The 15794-nt window shown below is 42.4% G+C and overlaps 1 protein-coding gene across 1 annotated transcript in view; it reads right to left on the bottom strand.

The window, feature by feature from the left end:
• LOC120435068 (NACHT, LRR and PYD domains-containing protein 12-like) overlaps nt 1-15794 on the bottom strand; it is a gene marked incomplete at its 5' end in the record, with an annotated part of 78268 nt that overhangs the window by 56543 nt on the left and 5931 nt on the right. Inside the window, one exon of the mRNA XM_039603924.1 lies at nt 4215-4388. Coding sequence (XP_039459858.1) covers nt 4215-4388 — 174 coding nt within the window. The remainder of the gene's footprint in view (nt 1-4214; nt 4389-15794) is intronic.

Below are 15794 nucleotides of genomic sequence, written 5' to 3'. Positions count from 1 at the left end.
TGTCGCTCACAGTGGTCCAAGGGACCGCTCAGGGAGTTTGTGTGTTCGCTCAGACACATGAAACATTAGAGGGAACATTGATTATAAATCCTGTTTTCATGGATGCCTGAATGTTAAACTTTATAGTTACACCTGGTAAAGCAGCAATGCTGATCGTTTTATTAAAGATGAAAGAATTTAGAAAGTTTTTAACTCTCAGTGATGTTGTAGTGTTCGTTTGACTTTAGGACCTGAAGAGGACGGAGTTTAGGACCCGAAGAGGACGGAGTTTAGGACCCAGATTACTCCCAGATTGACGAGCACCTTAGTCCGACAAATATGGCAATAACGACGCCCGCTTTCATGTTCTACAAAAAAATGTTCTTTGTTGTGTATCTGACAGACAAACACCAAACCAGTTCCACATCACTGAACTGCCACCATTTTTACAAACCAATTCTGGTTCATCCGTTTCACTTATCGATCCGTTTAATAACATTTAATAACGTTACATACGTTGTACCGGTATTACAGTGAACGGTATAATATGGCCCAGCCCTAGCTGGAAGTGCCTATCTCACCTTCAACCTCACTGTGGACATTCACTTTTTAACCCTTTCTGAGACAATAAAGGTGTAAATCTGGGTATTTATCTATGTTAGTGCAAACACCTCTAATAGGTCACTTTAGCCTTCCACGTCATATCTTCCCTTCGATCTGCGGTCCAGGCTTCTAAAACCATCCTAGTTTAACAAGCACTACAATCTAGAGGAGAGCTGCACTAACAGGTGTGACTGATAAGATCTGACCTGCAAGGCTACTCATGTTTATTTGTATCAGGACAAGCAGGGAAGACATGGACATCAAGACTGTCAGGCTGCCCAAGTCCCCTCACCCACATCAGCTCAGATCTCTGCATTATCTACTGAGTCAGACTCAGAGGATCAGGGATCAGAAGTTCTACAAAGAGTAGAACCAGACTTCCTGTATAGAGGTCTGCGGGCCTACTGATTCACAGTGTCAGCACAACTTTCACATCATATTCATCTCAGCACAACTAAAACATGGTGACTGACCTCAGAGTTTCAAATCGACATCGTGGATTCTCCAGAAGAACACACAGCTGCTTCACTCCTGAATCCTGCAGGTTGTTGTAGTCTACACTCAGGTCCAGCACTCTGGGATACGAAGGGTTGGACTTCAGCGCTGCTGCCAGATAATCACAGCTGATCTCTGACAAACCACAGTGCTCCAATCTGTATAAAGAATGAAAGATGTAAGTTTATTAGACAAAGTGTGAGCTTGAAATCATTCAGTGTTTCATCATCTGTTCAGAGCTGAAGAAGGTTCAGAATGTAGAAGTTTAGAAAATGGAAACTCCAAACAGCTGAAGCCAACAGGAAGCAGCTTCAAACAAACACAACAAGAGAAAAAACTCTGAATGTTTCACATTAAAGTCGTACATTTATCATAAAAACAGGACAAAAACTTGAAAAAGTCGTGTTTTTCCTTCAAGGATCCACGTGGCTTCACTTTTAAAGGTGAAGTGTGAAAGAAATGGACATATTTGAAGTCCAACACCTTTTTCCAGTCACATGATTAAAGCAGACAAACTACAAGCTCATTTTCATTCCAACAAGTCATCTTCTGACCTGGACTAACAACACTGGTCTCTATGTGCAGCTGGCTGTGAGACCAGTGCTCAGGGAGCGTCTACAAAGTGCAACACTGAAAGAACATCACACACTCATTTGCTTCCAGCACTTTCACACAAACATCTACTGTCATTATTGTCACCAAACTCTGTGGATCCTTTATTGGAAATTCAAATGGGATCAAATGGTCAGACAAAAGAGGGTTATGAGGAAATATGATGAAATGTTGTGTATTAGCAGCAAGTTATTGAATCATTCTCCTCATAAACCAAACAAAATGATTGAGAAACATGTTTTTACAAACTCAGTGTTGGACTTTGATCAGCAGATTATCCAACACACACTCTGATCACCGGCCCAGGGGCCACGCACAGCTGGGCTCCATCCAAGAGGCAGGAAACAAACCAACTCAATAATAAAAAGCACCATTTGATCTTCTTATATTTTAGCTCTTCACGCCAAACACAATAAAAACATGAGCATATCTATGTTTCCTGATAAAATGATGTCACAGGTAGAACAGAGTAAAGTGGTGGTGTTACAGCCTTTCTCCCCTCTGCTGCCGAGGCTGTTAGTCTCTCCCAAACTCAGCTACAGGACTTCCAAATGAATGAAAGCAGCAGAAGTGGCTTTACAAATGAAAGAGGAAGAGGAGAAGAAGAGGAGAGGGAGGCCACCCTGACCATCACTCCAGCTGAAAACATCACACTTCCATTAAAGTTGGTGAGAAAATGTTGAGCAGGATGAGCTGCTGGCTAATCTGGAGGCTGTAGCAGCAGCTCACAGTCACAGTGGATTTCCACTCATGAAAAAGCTCTGGCTGCTTCATTTCTCATTTCATATCAGAGGCTTTAAAGCTTCAGTGACGCTGTACTGTGATGCTTCCATATTCCAGTGAGGCCTCCATAATGATTCCAGCTGTTCTGTACACACACTGTGTGCCCTGTATGTCTAATTATTGAAGAAGGAAAAGAAGCCGAGCGATCAAATCCAGCTGGCGAGGGTCCATCACACATTTGCGCCCAGGGCTCTGTAAGCTGAACATCCAGTCGTGGCCACATGGAGCCATCATGGATTTAGTGTGAACAATAAAATAGGCAGTGATGTTTCCACATCTGATCCAGAAAATAATGACATTAAAATGATGTGATTACATGGAACTGGCAGATCCAGGTTCAGGCTCCAGTCTGCAGTCATGTCAGCATCATGCCCCACCTTCACTGGAGGCCATCTTTGGCTTCATTGTCAAACTCTGCTCTGATTGGCTGGCCTGGAATCCCTGTTACCCATAATGCAACAGGCATCAGACACGGGCAGAAAGATAGTGAGATTTTTTACAAAGTGAAAACAGTTCTTATGTTTTTAGTAACGTTGAGCCAAAGTGAGAGAAAAGGAGCTTTATGGAAGGATCAATGTGATGAATGAGCCATTACATCTACACCTGAATCACAACACTCACAACACTCCAGCATCAGCTGTGCAGCACTCACACAAACATATCAACAAACATATCAACTGTGTTTAATATTTAGGCACGCAGATCATTGTTCACGTTGTTCATGCAGAATCGAGCATTAAAGAATGAATTCACACGTCAATAAAATTTTCCATCAGCACTAGCAGGACAATGAAAGCAGGAAATACCCCAAAACTGCCATTCTACAACTTCAACAACTGCACATGAATTATACTTCATACAGTCTCTGATTGCTCTGAAATCTCACTGACAGCTAATAGAAATAAAGAAAAGTCCAGAGTGACAGTAAACTGCTCACGCAGCGTTCAAGTGCATCACAAACTATTTTAATTGATTAATTCACTTCTGTGCGTTAGTGTATAAATGAATGTTAGACTGGGCTCCATGGAAACACTTGGACTGGTCTCAGCTGCCTGCTTTCTGTAGTCATTCGAACAGAGTCCTTTCTCTTCTCCAGCTTCTGTTTGAAATCCTCTCACAGAGCCTGAATCCTGCTTTGTTGTCATGTTTGGGCCTGTGTTAGGCTGCTCTGTGTTCCTCTGCTTTAACACACACCTCACCACAGCAGCTGTGTGGGTCGTCTCTGTAGCAGCCATGTCAGCTTCTGATAACATGAACATCATCACAGCTCCTAACCTCACATTTATTAGCGTTGATATTCATGTCTTTCTTTTCTCTCTCTCTGTTTGCACACAAGCTCAAAGTCTCTCCAGCCTGTTTTTATCTGCTATCATCAGATCTTCAACAGCCTCATTCACATCCCTCACACACTCTACAGCATCATCAGTACTGACTTCGTCTTCACTGACTGATGGAGCACAACATGAACCTGTGGAGCTGAAAAACTGTCCTGTCAAACATCTCCCCGTCACCACTCCACTTCTGTCAACCTTTAAATGAACCCTGCTCAAGTCTGTCACTTCTATTTGGAGCCAAAAGGAAAAACTGTTGTTCACTCATTTGAAAAGACATTTCTGAAAGCACTCAAACTTCTTCACATTTGTCTTCAGACACATCCTGAACATTTAAGAACTAAAGAAAGTTTCAAACATCAAAGATCTGAAATATAGAAAAACAACAACAGCTGCAGTCAGTGAACTCACCTCAGAGTCTCCAGTCGACAGTTTGGACTCTCCAGTCCAGCACATAGAAGCTTCACTGCTGAATCCCGCAGGTTGTTCTCACTCATGTCCAGCTCTGTCAGATGGGAGGGGTTGGACTTCAGAGCTGAGGCCACAACTTCACAGTGAGTCTCTGAGAGTCCACACTGAGTCAGTCTGTAATTATAGAAAATATAAAATGTGTTATTATAAAAGCAGAAAATCTGCATTATAAACACAGACTGAATGTATATGAAGACAAAACAGAGTGAGGTCATAATCTGATGAACATCTGCTCTTCACATCTGTGCTTCAGCTCCTCTTACTGTGTTTGACATGACACAATGATTCAGTCTCTCTCAGACTTTTAATGAGAATCTTTGTTTGGCTTTAATCTGCAGATGAAGGAGGAAGATGGTGTCACATTTAGGCTTCCATAATGTCCACAGTCTGTCACTGAGATCTGATCCAGAGTCAGAGTGAAGACACACATTTGGACTGTTTCCTGTTTTGACTCCAGAACATTTTGAATGAGTTCAGCTCAGTGAAGAGTTCCAGCTGGAAAGATGATCTCTGTTTGCTACCTGCTGTCAGGTACGACTGTTCACGTCCACACGCAGGAAAAACCTGCTGACTGTTACCAAACGGAGCAGAAATCTCATCACTGGACAATAATGATGAATGAACTCAGAGCTGCTGATATCAGATCTGATTTCAGGGGAACTAAACACAGAAATGATTGGCTCATTTTAGCTTTCTGAGCCATTATCTGCTGGTTTGTTGCTAGTTGGCAGAAAAAGATTTGTATTCCTGTTCAGGGCTTCAGTGTTTATGAGTCCAGATCCAGGTGACAGCAAGTCAAAATGATGTTACCTGTCTGTGTCCAGCAGCAGCCTGTATTCACTTTGAATATTGTTATAACCTGACATGGATCAGTTTGTCTTTGATTGGTTTGTAAATGTCACTGTTCCCATTGGACCTGAGTGACGGTACAAAGACAGAGAGGGAGAGAAAGGAGAGAGAGGATGGAGACAGCAAAGAGAGAGCAAACACAAACAGGTGAGAGTGGACAGGTGACTGTCAGGAGTGGTAAAATATTATGCTGCTATTATTTGCTGCTATTTTTTTTTATAATCATTATTACCATTCCATTAGTAACAATATGGAGATTGAATTCAGATGGTTAAACATATTGGCACCCAATTAAGCTTTTATTACAGGTCCAGTAAGAACCACTTTAAACTGTTAAGTTGAATCTATAATCTTAAAATGTTTATAGGCAGATTACATTGCATTATTTGAAAAGGCTCACCTCTCTATATACTCTGGGTCTAAAACTCTTGACAGGAAACTGCAGGTTTGCAGAGTGTGCAGGGCAGGAAGTGAAACTGAAAGCAGAGTCAGATTGTAAGGTGTTTTGAGCAGGCTGTTTTATTATGCATTAATATCTCTGATTAAGCTTTGATTAAGTTTTAAGTAGTTGTATTAGAGTGAAGCAGTTGTTTTATACATTTTATATATCAGTCAAGATTATTACACACATACAGACACATATAGTTTCAGCTGTGTACGTGCGCAGGCCTTGTGTCTGGCGATGACGAGAGGTGTGAGGTGAGCCGGGGTGCAGGAGAGGTCATGACACGTACGCAGTACACAGCACGCACACACACACACACACATCTGTAGACTCATTTAGCAGGTAAAAGTTAAGATGTGTTTTGCTTAAGTTTGCAAAGTTGGGTGCATACGTGTTAGTCTGTTCCAGGAAGTACACCAGATGTCCCAGAGACAGGCGACACCGAAGGCGAGCTGGGGGGAAGCACCTGGCTTTGAGCCGAAGACAATGTTCTTTTTAAACGATGTCAAAGTTAACTGAACATTTGTGGTTTTGGATTGACGTATGCTGTATTGTGTCTGCTTTGCAAAAGAGGGGGCTGTACTATCTTACCCCTATAAAACCTTTGTTCTGACTATTGTAAGACAGTTCAACACTGAATCTGCACAGTGTTGGCTCCACGCTGCGTGTATTCATTAAATCTTCGTCTAATTGCACCCGGCCGGATCAGTGGTCATTATTTTGGATTCCTCCTTCAATTTCTGAACCCCAACATGACCAAGGTCAGCAACCAATCAGAGAGCTTCTGTTTGACCCACAGTCACTGATGATGACTGCACATAACCAAGCAGTGTGTTACTCTGATATCAAATATGGATCCTGCTCTTATAATAATGATCATCAGATGATATTATTGTGTTATTTTGTAGCTGAATACGATGTTTGTGTGATTATCAGTGAAAGCAGCAGTGAGGAGGACGGAGAGAGAGAGAGGACAGAGGGTGAAGTTAGAAACACTAAAAGGATTTTTCATGGATTTCATGGATGATTTGAGTGATTTCCAGCAGGACACTTAAACATGTCAGTGGACGTCCTAAAGAACATATTCACTGATATGAAACGTGTCATTGAACAGGATTAATATCAGTGGAAACATGGTGGAAACAGCTCTGACTGCATGGATGTGACACAATAAAGGATGGTGTGGAAGGTTGCAGCGTACGGACACAAACACTTTGTGGTTACAACCTAAACCTACCACCATCTATAAAGCACTGATGTAGGGCTGGGCGATATGGCCTAAAATCCATATCACGGTATAATTTGAAGCATGCGCGGTAACGATATATATAGTGATATATTCTTTTCTTCTGTATCACGTATTTTTTACACACTATAAGGCACACTTAAAATCCTTTAATTTTCTAAAAAATCAACAGTGTGTATGAGTTATGTATGAATTCTGGTTATGCTTACTGACCTCGAACCGATTTTATGTTGTACACGGCGCGCAGAAATCTATCAAAAAATGTTTTAGTATGACTTTGGTAAGCTATGAAGGCGCACCGCTTGATGGATTGCTGGAGCATTACGGCTACCATAGTCAGGAACCTTGTAATCCAAAACTGGGTCCAAATTAGTGATGGGATTTCCGGCTCTTTTTAGAGAACCGGCTCTTTCGGCTCGCCTCCCTAAAAAGAGCCGGCTCTTTCAGCTCCCAACCGGATCTTCAGGTTGTTTTGTTGCTTTAATTAATTTATTATTAATATATAAATATATACGGTGGCCCCTAGAGACAAAGCACGCACAAACTCCAAAACACATTTCTAGCGTAGCCTCTAGGTAACAAAAGCGCAACGCTGCGCCTAGCATCCTGGAACACTTCTGTTGTGTTTTAAACGTGTTTTGGAGTTTTTAATGTGCTTCAGAGTTTGTACGTGCTTCTGAGTTTTTAAATGTAAATTAAAATATGAATACAAAAAGAAGATGCACATTCTCTGTCACATAGACCTGCATGAATAAACTTTCTGAATCCTTTATCATTCGCAACTGAAAATAGTTGTGGATGATTACTATACCTTTCTAATGTGACGTTGTTGTCCCTGGCTCTCTTTCTCTCTCTCTCTCCCTCCTGCTCTGTTCCTGTGCTACTGCGAGTGTAACTACCGCCCCTCCCCCCTCTTCCCAGCGCAAGCAGTGTTGCCAACTTAGCGACTTTGTCGCTATATTTAGTGAGTTTTCAGACCCAATTAGCGACTTTTTTCTTTTTTTCTAAAAATTTGGTCACTATTGCTGGTGTTATTAGGAAGACTTATGACCACTTTTTGACGTGAAAGCACGCTCTTTCTCTCAACAAGCAGCGGGTGCTGCCATGGGCACCGGGCCCATGCCAAAGCGTTCACAGGCGACGGATTGTCGTAACACAGAAGTCGCCCCCAGCTGCTGTCAGAGCAGGAGATTTTGACCCTCTACGCCTCCAAAACTGCAATGAGCGAAGCAGCTGCTCCTGCCCTGACTGTAATGCAGTCAGTTCTTCTTTTACTCTTACTTTTTGTGGATCACAAGGTTTAAAACTACTTAAAAACTCACACAGAAAAAGTAACTCTGCCAGAATGCCTATTTTGGGTCACTTTTGCCGGTACCATGCCTGGCTAAAGTAGGTCGGTTGAAATTGTGACGTTAAAAAAAACCCAATAATTGCTAAAAGATAGCAAAGAAAAGCGTCTGGACTTCTTTAAGTTGCTTGAAGACGTTTCACCTCTCATCCAAGAAGCTTCTTCAGTTCTAAGGTCAAATGGCCGAGAGTCCCAGATTTAAACCCAGTGGGAGTTTCCCCCCAAAGACGGACAAAGGACCCCCTGATGATCCTCTAATCACATGAGCCAAGGTGTGAAAGCGGGTGTGGGACCTAATCAGCCAGGGTTTCGGGTGAGCTCATTGTGAAACCTGGCCGCACCCTATCATGTGATTTCCTGAGGTCAGATGGCCCAGGATGTGAGTGGGCGTTAAGGCGTCTGGGGAGGGAACTCAAAACTGGATTATCGATGGCAGACAGTTGGTGTCGTAAACCACCGCCTCTGTTCAAAGATGGTCGCTCACAGTCTGACCTCAGGAATTCACATGACAAGGTGGGGCCAGGTTTCACAATGAGCTCACCCGAAACCCTGGCTGATTAGGTCCCACACCCGCTTTCACACCTTGGCTCATCTGATTCCCACTGGGTTTAAATCTGGGACTCTCCACCATTTGATCGTACAACTGAAGAAGCTTCTCGGATGAGAGGTGAAACGTCTTCAAGCAACTTAAAGAAGTCCAGACGCTTTTCTATTCAATTCAATTCAATTCAATTTTATTTATATAGCGCCAAATCACAACAAAAGTCGCCTCAAGGCGCTTTATATTGTACAGTAGATCGCACAATAATAAATACAGAGAAAACCCAACAATCATATGACCCCTATGAGCAAGCACTTTGGTGACAGTGGGAAGGAAAACTCCCTTTTAACAGGAAGAAACCTCTGGCAGAACCAGGCTCAGGGAGGGGCGGGGCCATCTGCTGCGACCGGTTGGGGTGAGAGAAGGAAAACAGGATAAAGACATGCTGTGGAAGAGAAACAGAGGTTAATAACAGACATGATTCGATGCAGAGAGGTCTATTAACACATAGTGAGTGAGAAAGGTTGCTGGAAAGGAAAAACTCAATGCATCATGGGAATCCCCGGCAGCCTACGTCTATTGCAGCATAACTAAGGGAGGATTCAGGGTCACCTGGTCCAGCCCTAACTATATGCTTTAGCAAAAAGGAAAGTTTTAAGCCTAATCTTGAAAGTAGAGATAGTGTCTGTCTCCCAAATCCAAACTGGAAGCTGGTTCCACAGAAGAGGGGCCTGAAAACTGAAGGCTCTCCTCCCATTCTACTTTTAAATACTCTAGGAACAACAAGTAGGCCTGCAGAGTGAGAGCGAAGTGCTCTAATAGGGTGATATGGTACTACAAGGTCATTAAGATAAGATGGGGCCTGATTATTTAAGACCTTGTATGTGAGGAGCAGGATTTTGAATTCAATTCTGGATTTAACAGGAAGCCAATGAAGGAAGCCAAAACAGGAGAAATATGCTCTCTTTTCTAGTCCCTGTCAGTACTCTTGCTGCAGCATTTTGGATTAACTGAAGGCTTTTCAGGGAGTTTTAGGACATCCTGATAATAATGAATTACAGTAGTCCAGCCTGGAAGTAATAAATGCATGAACTAGTTTTTCAGCATCACTCTGAGACAGGATATTTCTAATTTTAGAGATGTTGCACAAATGGAAGAAAGCAGTCTTACATATTTGTTTAATATGTGCGCTGAAGGACATGTCCTGGTCAAAAATGACTCCCAGGTTCCTCACAGCATTACTGGAGGCCAAGGTAATGCCATCCAGAGTAAGAATCTGGTTAGATACCATATTTCTAAGATTTTCAGGGCCGAGTACAATAACCTCAGTTTGATCTGAATTAAGAAGCAGAAAGTTAGCGGCCATCCAGGTCTTTATGTCTTTAAGACATTCCTGCAGTTTAACTAATTGGTGTGTGTTACCTGGCTTCATGGACAGATAGAGCTGCGTGTCATCTGCATAGCAGTGAAAATTTATGCTATGTCTTCTAATGATGCTGCCTAAGGGAAGCATGTATAATGTAAATAGAACTGGTCCTAGCACTGAACCCTGTGGAACTCCATAATTGACCTTAGTGTGTGAAGAGGACTCTCCATTTACATGAACAAATTGGAGTCTATTAGATAGATATGATACAAACCACTGCAGTGCAGTACCTGTAATACCTACAGCATGTTCTAATCGCTCTAATAGGATATTATGATCAACAGTATCAAACGCAGCACTGAGGTCTAGCAGGACAAGCACAGAGATGAGTCCACTGTCAGATCATTTGTAACCTTCACTAAAGCTGTTTCTGTGCTGTGATGAGCTCTGAAACCTGGCTGAAACTCTTCAAATAAGCCATTCCTCTGCAGATGATCTGTTAGCTGTTTGACAACTACTCTTTCAAGGATGTTTGATATGAAAGGAAGGTTGGAGATTGGCCTATAATTAGCTAAGACAGCTGGGTCTAGAGATGGCTTTTTGAGTAAAGGTTTAACTACAGCCAGCTTGAAGGCCTGTGGTACATAGCTGATTATTAGAGATAGGTTGATCATATTTAAGATTGAAGAATTAATTAATGGCAGGACTTCTTTGAGCAGTTTTGTAGGAATGGGGTCTAAAAGACACGTTGATGGTTTGGAGGAATTAATTATTGAAGTTAACTCAGAAAGATCAATTGGAGAAAAGAGTCTAACTTAACATCGATGGTACTAAAAGTAGCTGTAGATGATATTACATCTGTGGGATGATTATTGGTAATTTTTTCTCTAATGATAAAAATTTTATTTGTGAAGAAGTTCATGAAGTCATTACTAGTTAACGTTAAAGGGATGGTTGGCTCAAAAGAGCTCTGACTTTTTGTCAGCCTGGCTACAGTGCTGAAGAGAAACCTGGGGTTGTTCTTATTTTCTTCAATCAGTGATGAATAGTAAGATGTTCTGGCTTTGCGGAGGGCTTTCTTATAAAGCAGCAAACTATTTCTCCAGGCTAAATGATGATCCTCTAAATTTGTGACACGCCATTTCCTCTCCAGCTTACGAGTCATCTGCTTTAGGCTACGTGTTTGAGAATTATACCACGGAGTCTGGTACTTGGTTTGAGGCCTTAGTTTTCACAGGAGCTACAGTATCCAGAGTCGTGCGTAGTGAGGAGGTAAAATTATTAACAAGATGATCGACCTCTGTTGGGGTAGTGTTCAGATAGCTGCTCTGCTCTATGTTGGTACAGGGCATTGAAGATGATAACAGTGGGTGGATTATATTCTTAAACTTAGTTACAGCGCTTTCAGAAAGACATCTACTGTGATAAAGTCTACTCTCCACTGCTGTGTAATCAATTATTGTAAATGTAAATGTTATCAGGAAATGATCAGACAGCAGAGGGTTTCAGGAAACACTGTTAAATGTTCAGTTTCTATGCCATATGTTAAAACAAGATCTAGAGTGTGATTAAAGTGGTGGGTGGGTTCTTTTACATTTTGAGAGAAGCCAATTGAGTCTAATAACAGATTAAATGCGATGTTGAGGCTGTCATTTTAGCATCTACATGGATGTTAAAATCACCCACAATAATTATTTTATCTGAGCTGAGCACTAAATCAGATAAAAGTCTGAGAAATCAGACAGAAACTCTGTGTAAGGCCCAGGTGGACGATAGATGATAACAAGTAAGACTGGTTTCTGAGTTTTACAGCTGGGGTGGACGAGGCTAAGCATCAGGCTTTCAAATGAATTAAAAGTCTGTCTGGGTCTTTGGTTGATTAATAGGCTGGTGTGAAAAATTGCTGCCACACCGCCCCCTCGGCCTGTGCTTGAGATTTCTGGTAGTTAGAATGACTCGGGGTGTTGATTCATTTAAACTAACATAATCATCCGGCTGCAACCAGGTTTCTGTAAGGCAGAGTAAATCGATTTGTTGATCAATTATTAAGTCATGTACTAACAGAGACTTGGAGGAGAGAGACCTAATATTTAATAATCCACATTTCACTGTTTTACTCTTTGGTTGAGATGTGGATACTGTATTGTTCTTTCTTTGTGATTTTTTATGTTTAAGTTGTTTTTGCTGGTTTTAGTTTGTTTTTGTCTGTTTGGGAGCTGACACAGTCTCAATGGAGATGGGTTTTGGGGGTAGCAGGAGGAGAGAAGCTGCAGAGAGGCATGTAAGACTGCAACTCTGCTTCCTGGTCCCAACTCTGGATAGTCATATTTTGGGGGTTTAATAAATTGGTCCATATTTCTAGAAATGAGAGCTGCTCCATCCAAAGTGGGATGGATGCCGTCTCTCCTAACAAGACCAGGTTTCCTCCAGAAGGTTTGCCAATTATCTATGAAGCCCACATCGTTTCTGGGACACCACTCAGACAGCCAGCAATTTAAGGAGAACATGCGGCTAAACATGTCACTCCTGGTCTGATTGGGGAGGACCAGAGAAAACTACAGAGTCCAACATTGTTTTGGCAAAGTTACACACCGATTCAATATTGATTTTAGTGACCTCCGATTGGCGTAACGGGTGTCATTACTGCCGGCGTGAATTATGATCTTACTGTATTTACGTTTACCCTCAGCCAGCAGTTTTAAATTTCCCTCAGTGTCGCCTGCTCTGGCCCATGGAAGACAATTGACTATGGTTGCCGGTGTCTCTAGCTTCACATGTCTGAGAACAGAATCACCAATTACCAGAGTTTGACCCCGGGTGTGTCGCCGAGTGGGGAAAAAAGCAGTTGAACACATGAACAGGTTGGTGGTGTACCTGGGGCTTCTGTTTAAGACTATGCTTCCTCCTCACCGTCACCCAGCCACCCTCTTTCCCCAGCTGCTTGGGGTCTGCCGGGAACAGCTAGCGGGCCTCACGCTATCTTCGGCTGCACCAGCTACAGGGGCCTGGCTAGCTACGGGTGAATGAAGGGTGCGGCCGAGTCTCCAATTCAGTAATCCTGGCCTCCAGAGCTGCAAATATGCTACATTTGTTACAGGTATCATTACTGCTAAAGGAGGCCGAGGAGTAACTAAACATCTGACACAATGAGCAAGAAAGTGCAGGAGGGACAGGTGAAGTAGCCATGGTGCTAACGAGTCGGCTACGAGCTAAGCTAAGCTAGCGAAACAGTACAGAGACAGTGAGTGAATACTTTGGCTATAAATTAGGTAGTGAGCACACAGAAAGGGTGATTCAGATGAAGCACGTGAAGATTATACTATGAAAAAGGAATGTATCAAAAGATTTTAATTAAATTGCTAAGCAGAAAATCTACTCAGAAACACCACTGTGTTTGAGCAGGAACAGGAAGTGATACTCTACCACAAAGCGAGCGAACACCAAGTGACAGCGCCACTGCAAACTCCTTTGACTACGATGACCTGGATGACTGAGAACCTTCACAGACATATTGCCGTACATTTTGGGAGGAACACCATTCAACTGGTGCGGGAGTATGAAAGGGAATCAAGGAAACTGGTGGATTATAGGAACCACCTTCGTTTCAACCTAAGATGCAGACAAAGCACAGTTGTTCCTAAGAGCTTGCGCCTTGGATTCACTGTCAGGGGACACAGAGCAGACTTGATTCTACAGAGAGCACAAAATCAGCTTCTAAGTGAAAGGATAAGACAGGTCCATTTCACTATAGATGCCCTCCAGATCAAGATCAGCCAGACTCTGCAGGAACTGGAAACCCTTCTACCCTCTCCAATCCTAGAAGAGGTTTACAAGTTTGTGGACAAGGCTCAGCGGGCCCAACACTCTAAAACAGGGGTCGGCAACCCTAGGCACGCGTGCCACAGTTGGCACGCGAAGGGTTAACTGATGGCACGACCAATGCTGGACTGGCCATCGGGCATTTGCTCGGTGGCCCGGTGACTTTTTTTTTTCCTTTGTAACGGTATAAACAATGAAAGGTGGTGGTTTGGCCAGATGCTGGTCGGTGTGTAAAAATAACTCAGTTGTTTGGTGGTGGCTATGGCGGAGCTTCCTCAGATTCAGTAACATTAGCAAGTGGTGGAGGCCAGCGGGTGGATCAGAGAAAGGGGAGGCAGGAGGAGGAGAGACCCGAGGCAGCCGCCGGTCCGAGTGTCAGGTGAACTGAACTTCAGGTAAGACGTTATGACCTGCAGTCTATCTGGGTCAGATATAAACCAAGTTTAGGTGGAGTTTATTTTCGTTGTGCTGACTTTTTACAGTCAGTTACAATAACTCGTACTGCATGCTAGCTAGCATGACGGAGTTTCTATACAGCTGGGTGGGTGCTTTGATGTTACTGATACCACAGTGAACTGTATTTTCTTCATAAGGTTAGTTAGTAGAGTTGCCTGTAAAAAAACGGAATCGTCCCTCATTCAGAGAAAATATTACGTGTTTCGTATTGAGGTGAAAAGGAACACAGTTTGTCTCGGACTTCAACTACAATGAAAAAGACACAAAGCTGGATTTATTCTGTCGTTACGCTGCAGCTGCCTCTTCTTCTCTCATTCTCCCCCCCTCCATCTCCTGTTGCTACTTCAATCATGAAACGATCAATGATCAGCTGATCAGCTTTTCTCTCTTGTTTGTTTATCGCCCACTTTGCGCCAGAAAGAAGAAACCAGCGGATGTCGCGCTAAACAACAGCAGCGCGTTTAGAATTTATTTAATATTAATTTCTAGTATCAGCTGATGTTTGCTGGAGCCACAGCTGTAAAAGCTGCTGGTCATGATGGTTTGTATATCTGGTGAGAAGGAAACATGAAGATGAAACCAGGAGATGTCCTTACTGAATCATCAGAGCTGAACAGGTGATGGAGAAACAGGTTTACCTTTTAGGTGACATGAATGAGTTGAAGGGAAGTTATGAACTGTTTCTGAGAGACAAATAACACCAGGATCCTTTTCTATGTAGCTGACAGCTGGTAACTGTGCAGGGGCGGGTCTAGCAAAGTGTTGCCAGGGGGCCAGGTAGGGCATTAACAGGGAAAGGGGGGCACAAAGAAATACTTTTCTTTATTATTCTCATTTAAAATGTCTGGCTTTTAACAAATAATTATCTGAATCTTACAACCAAAGTTTTTATCTGACATAAAATGTATAGAAATCATACATATAACATCGAAGCAGCTGGAATCCATAGCTGTGCGTGTTCATGGAGCTTGCATTTTCACCTGCTGGACATCACTACCTGACAAGTTTAACTGTCTTCAGAACATTGCAGAGGCCTTATTGACAGTACTTGGTTCTGCATATCTGCGTGAGCAGATTTTCTATCACATGAGTGTCCTCGGGTAGCCGTCTGAATGCTGGACACTCGGAGACCTGTGTCTCTGAGTGGGAGACCAGAGATCATATTAACATGTGTATCTCTGTATTAACAAACATGCCATATTGGCCCAGTTTATTTTTCTTATCATTGTTGTGAGGAGACCATAAATAGCATTTTTATTTTCTATATTTTCTGTTATGGAGTTCTTGTTATGGATAAAAAGTGTTTTTTTTTTGTTTCAAAATAGCTGATAACTATTTGCTGATAGCTGCCAACATCTGCGAACAAATATAATTCTATAAAGTGGTTCTATATAGTGTGTAACTGTTAATATAGAGCGTTATTAAATTTATTGCTAATGCAATCATATGG

The sequence above is a fragment of the Oreochromis aureus genome, linkage group 3, assembly GCF_013358895.1.
Source record: "Oreochromis aureus strain Israel breed Guangdong linkage group 3, ZZ_aureus, whole genome shotgun sequence".
NCBI lineage: Eukaryota > Metazoa > Chordata > Actinopteri > Cichliformes > Cichlidae > Oreochromis > Oreochromis aureus.
This window is presented reverse-complemented; position numbering and strand designations above follow the sequence as displayed.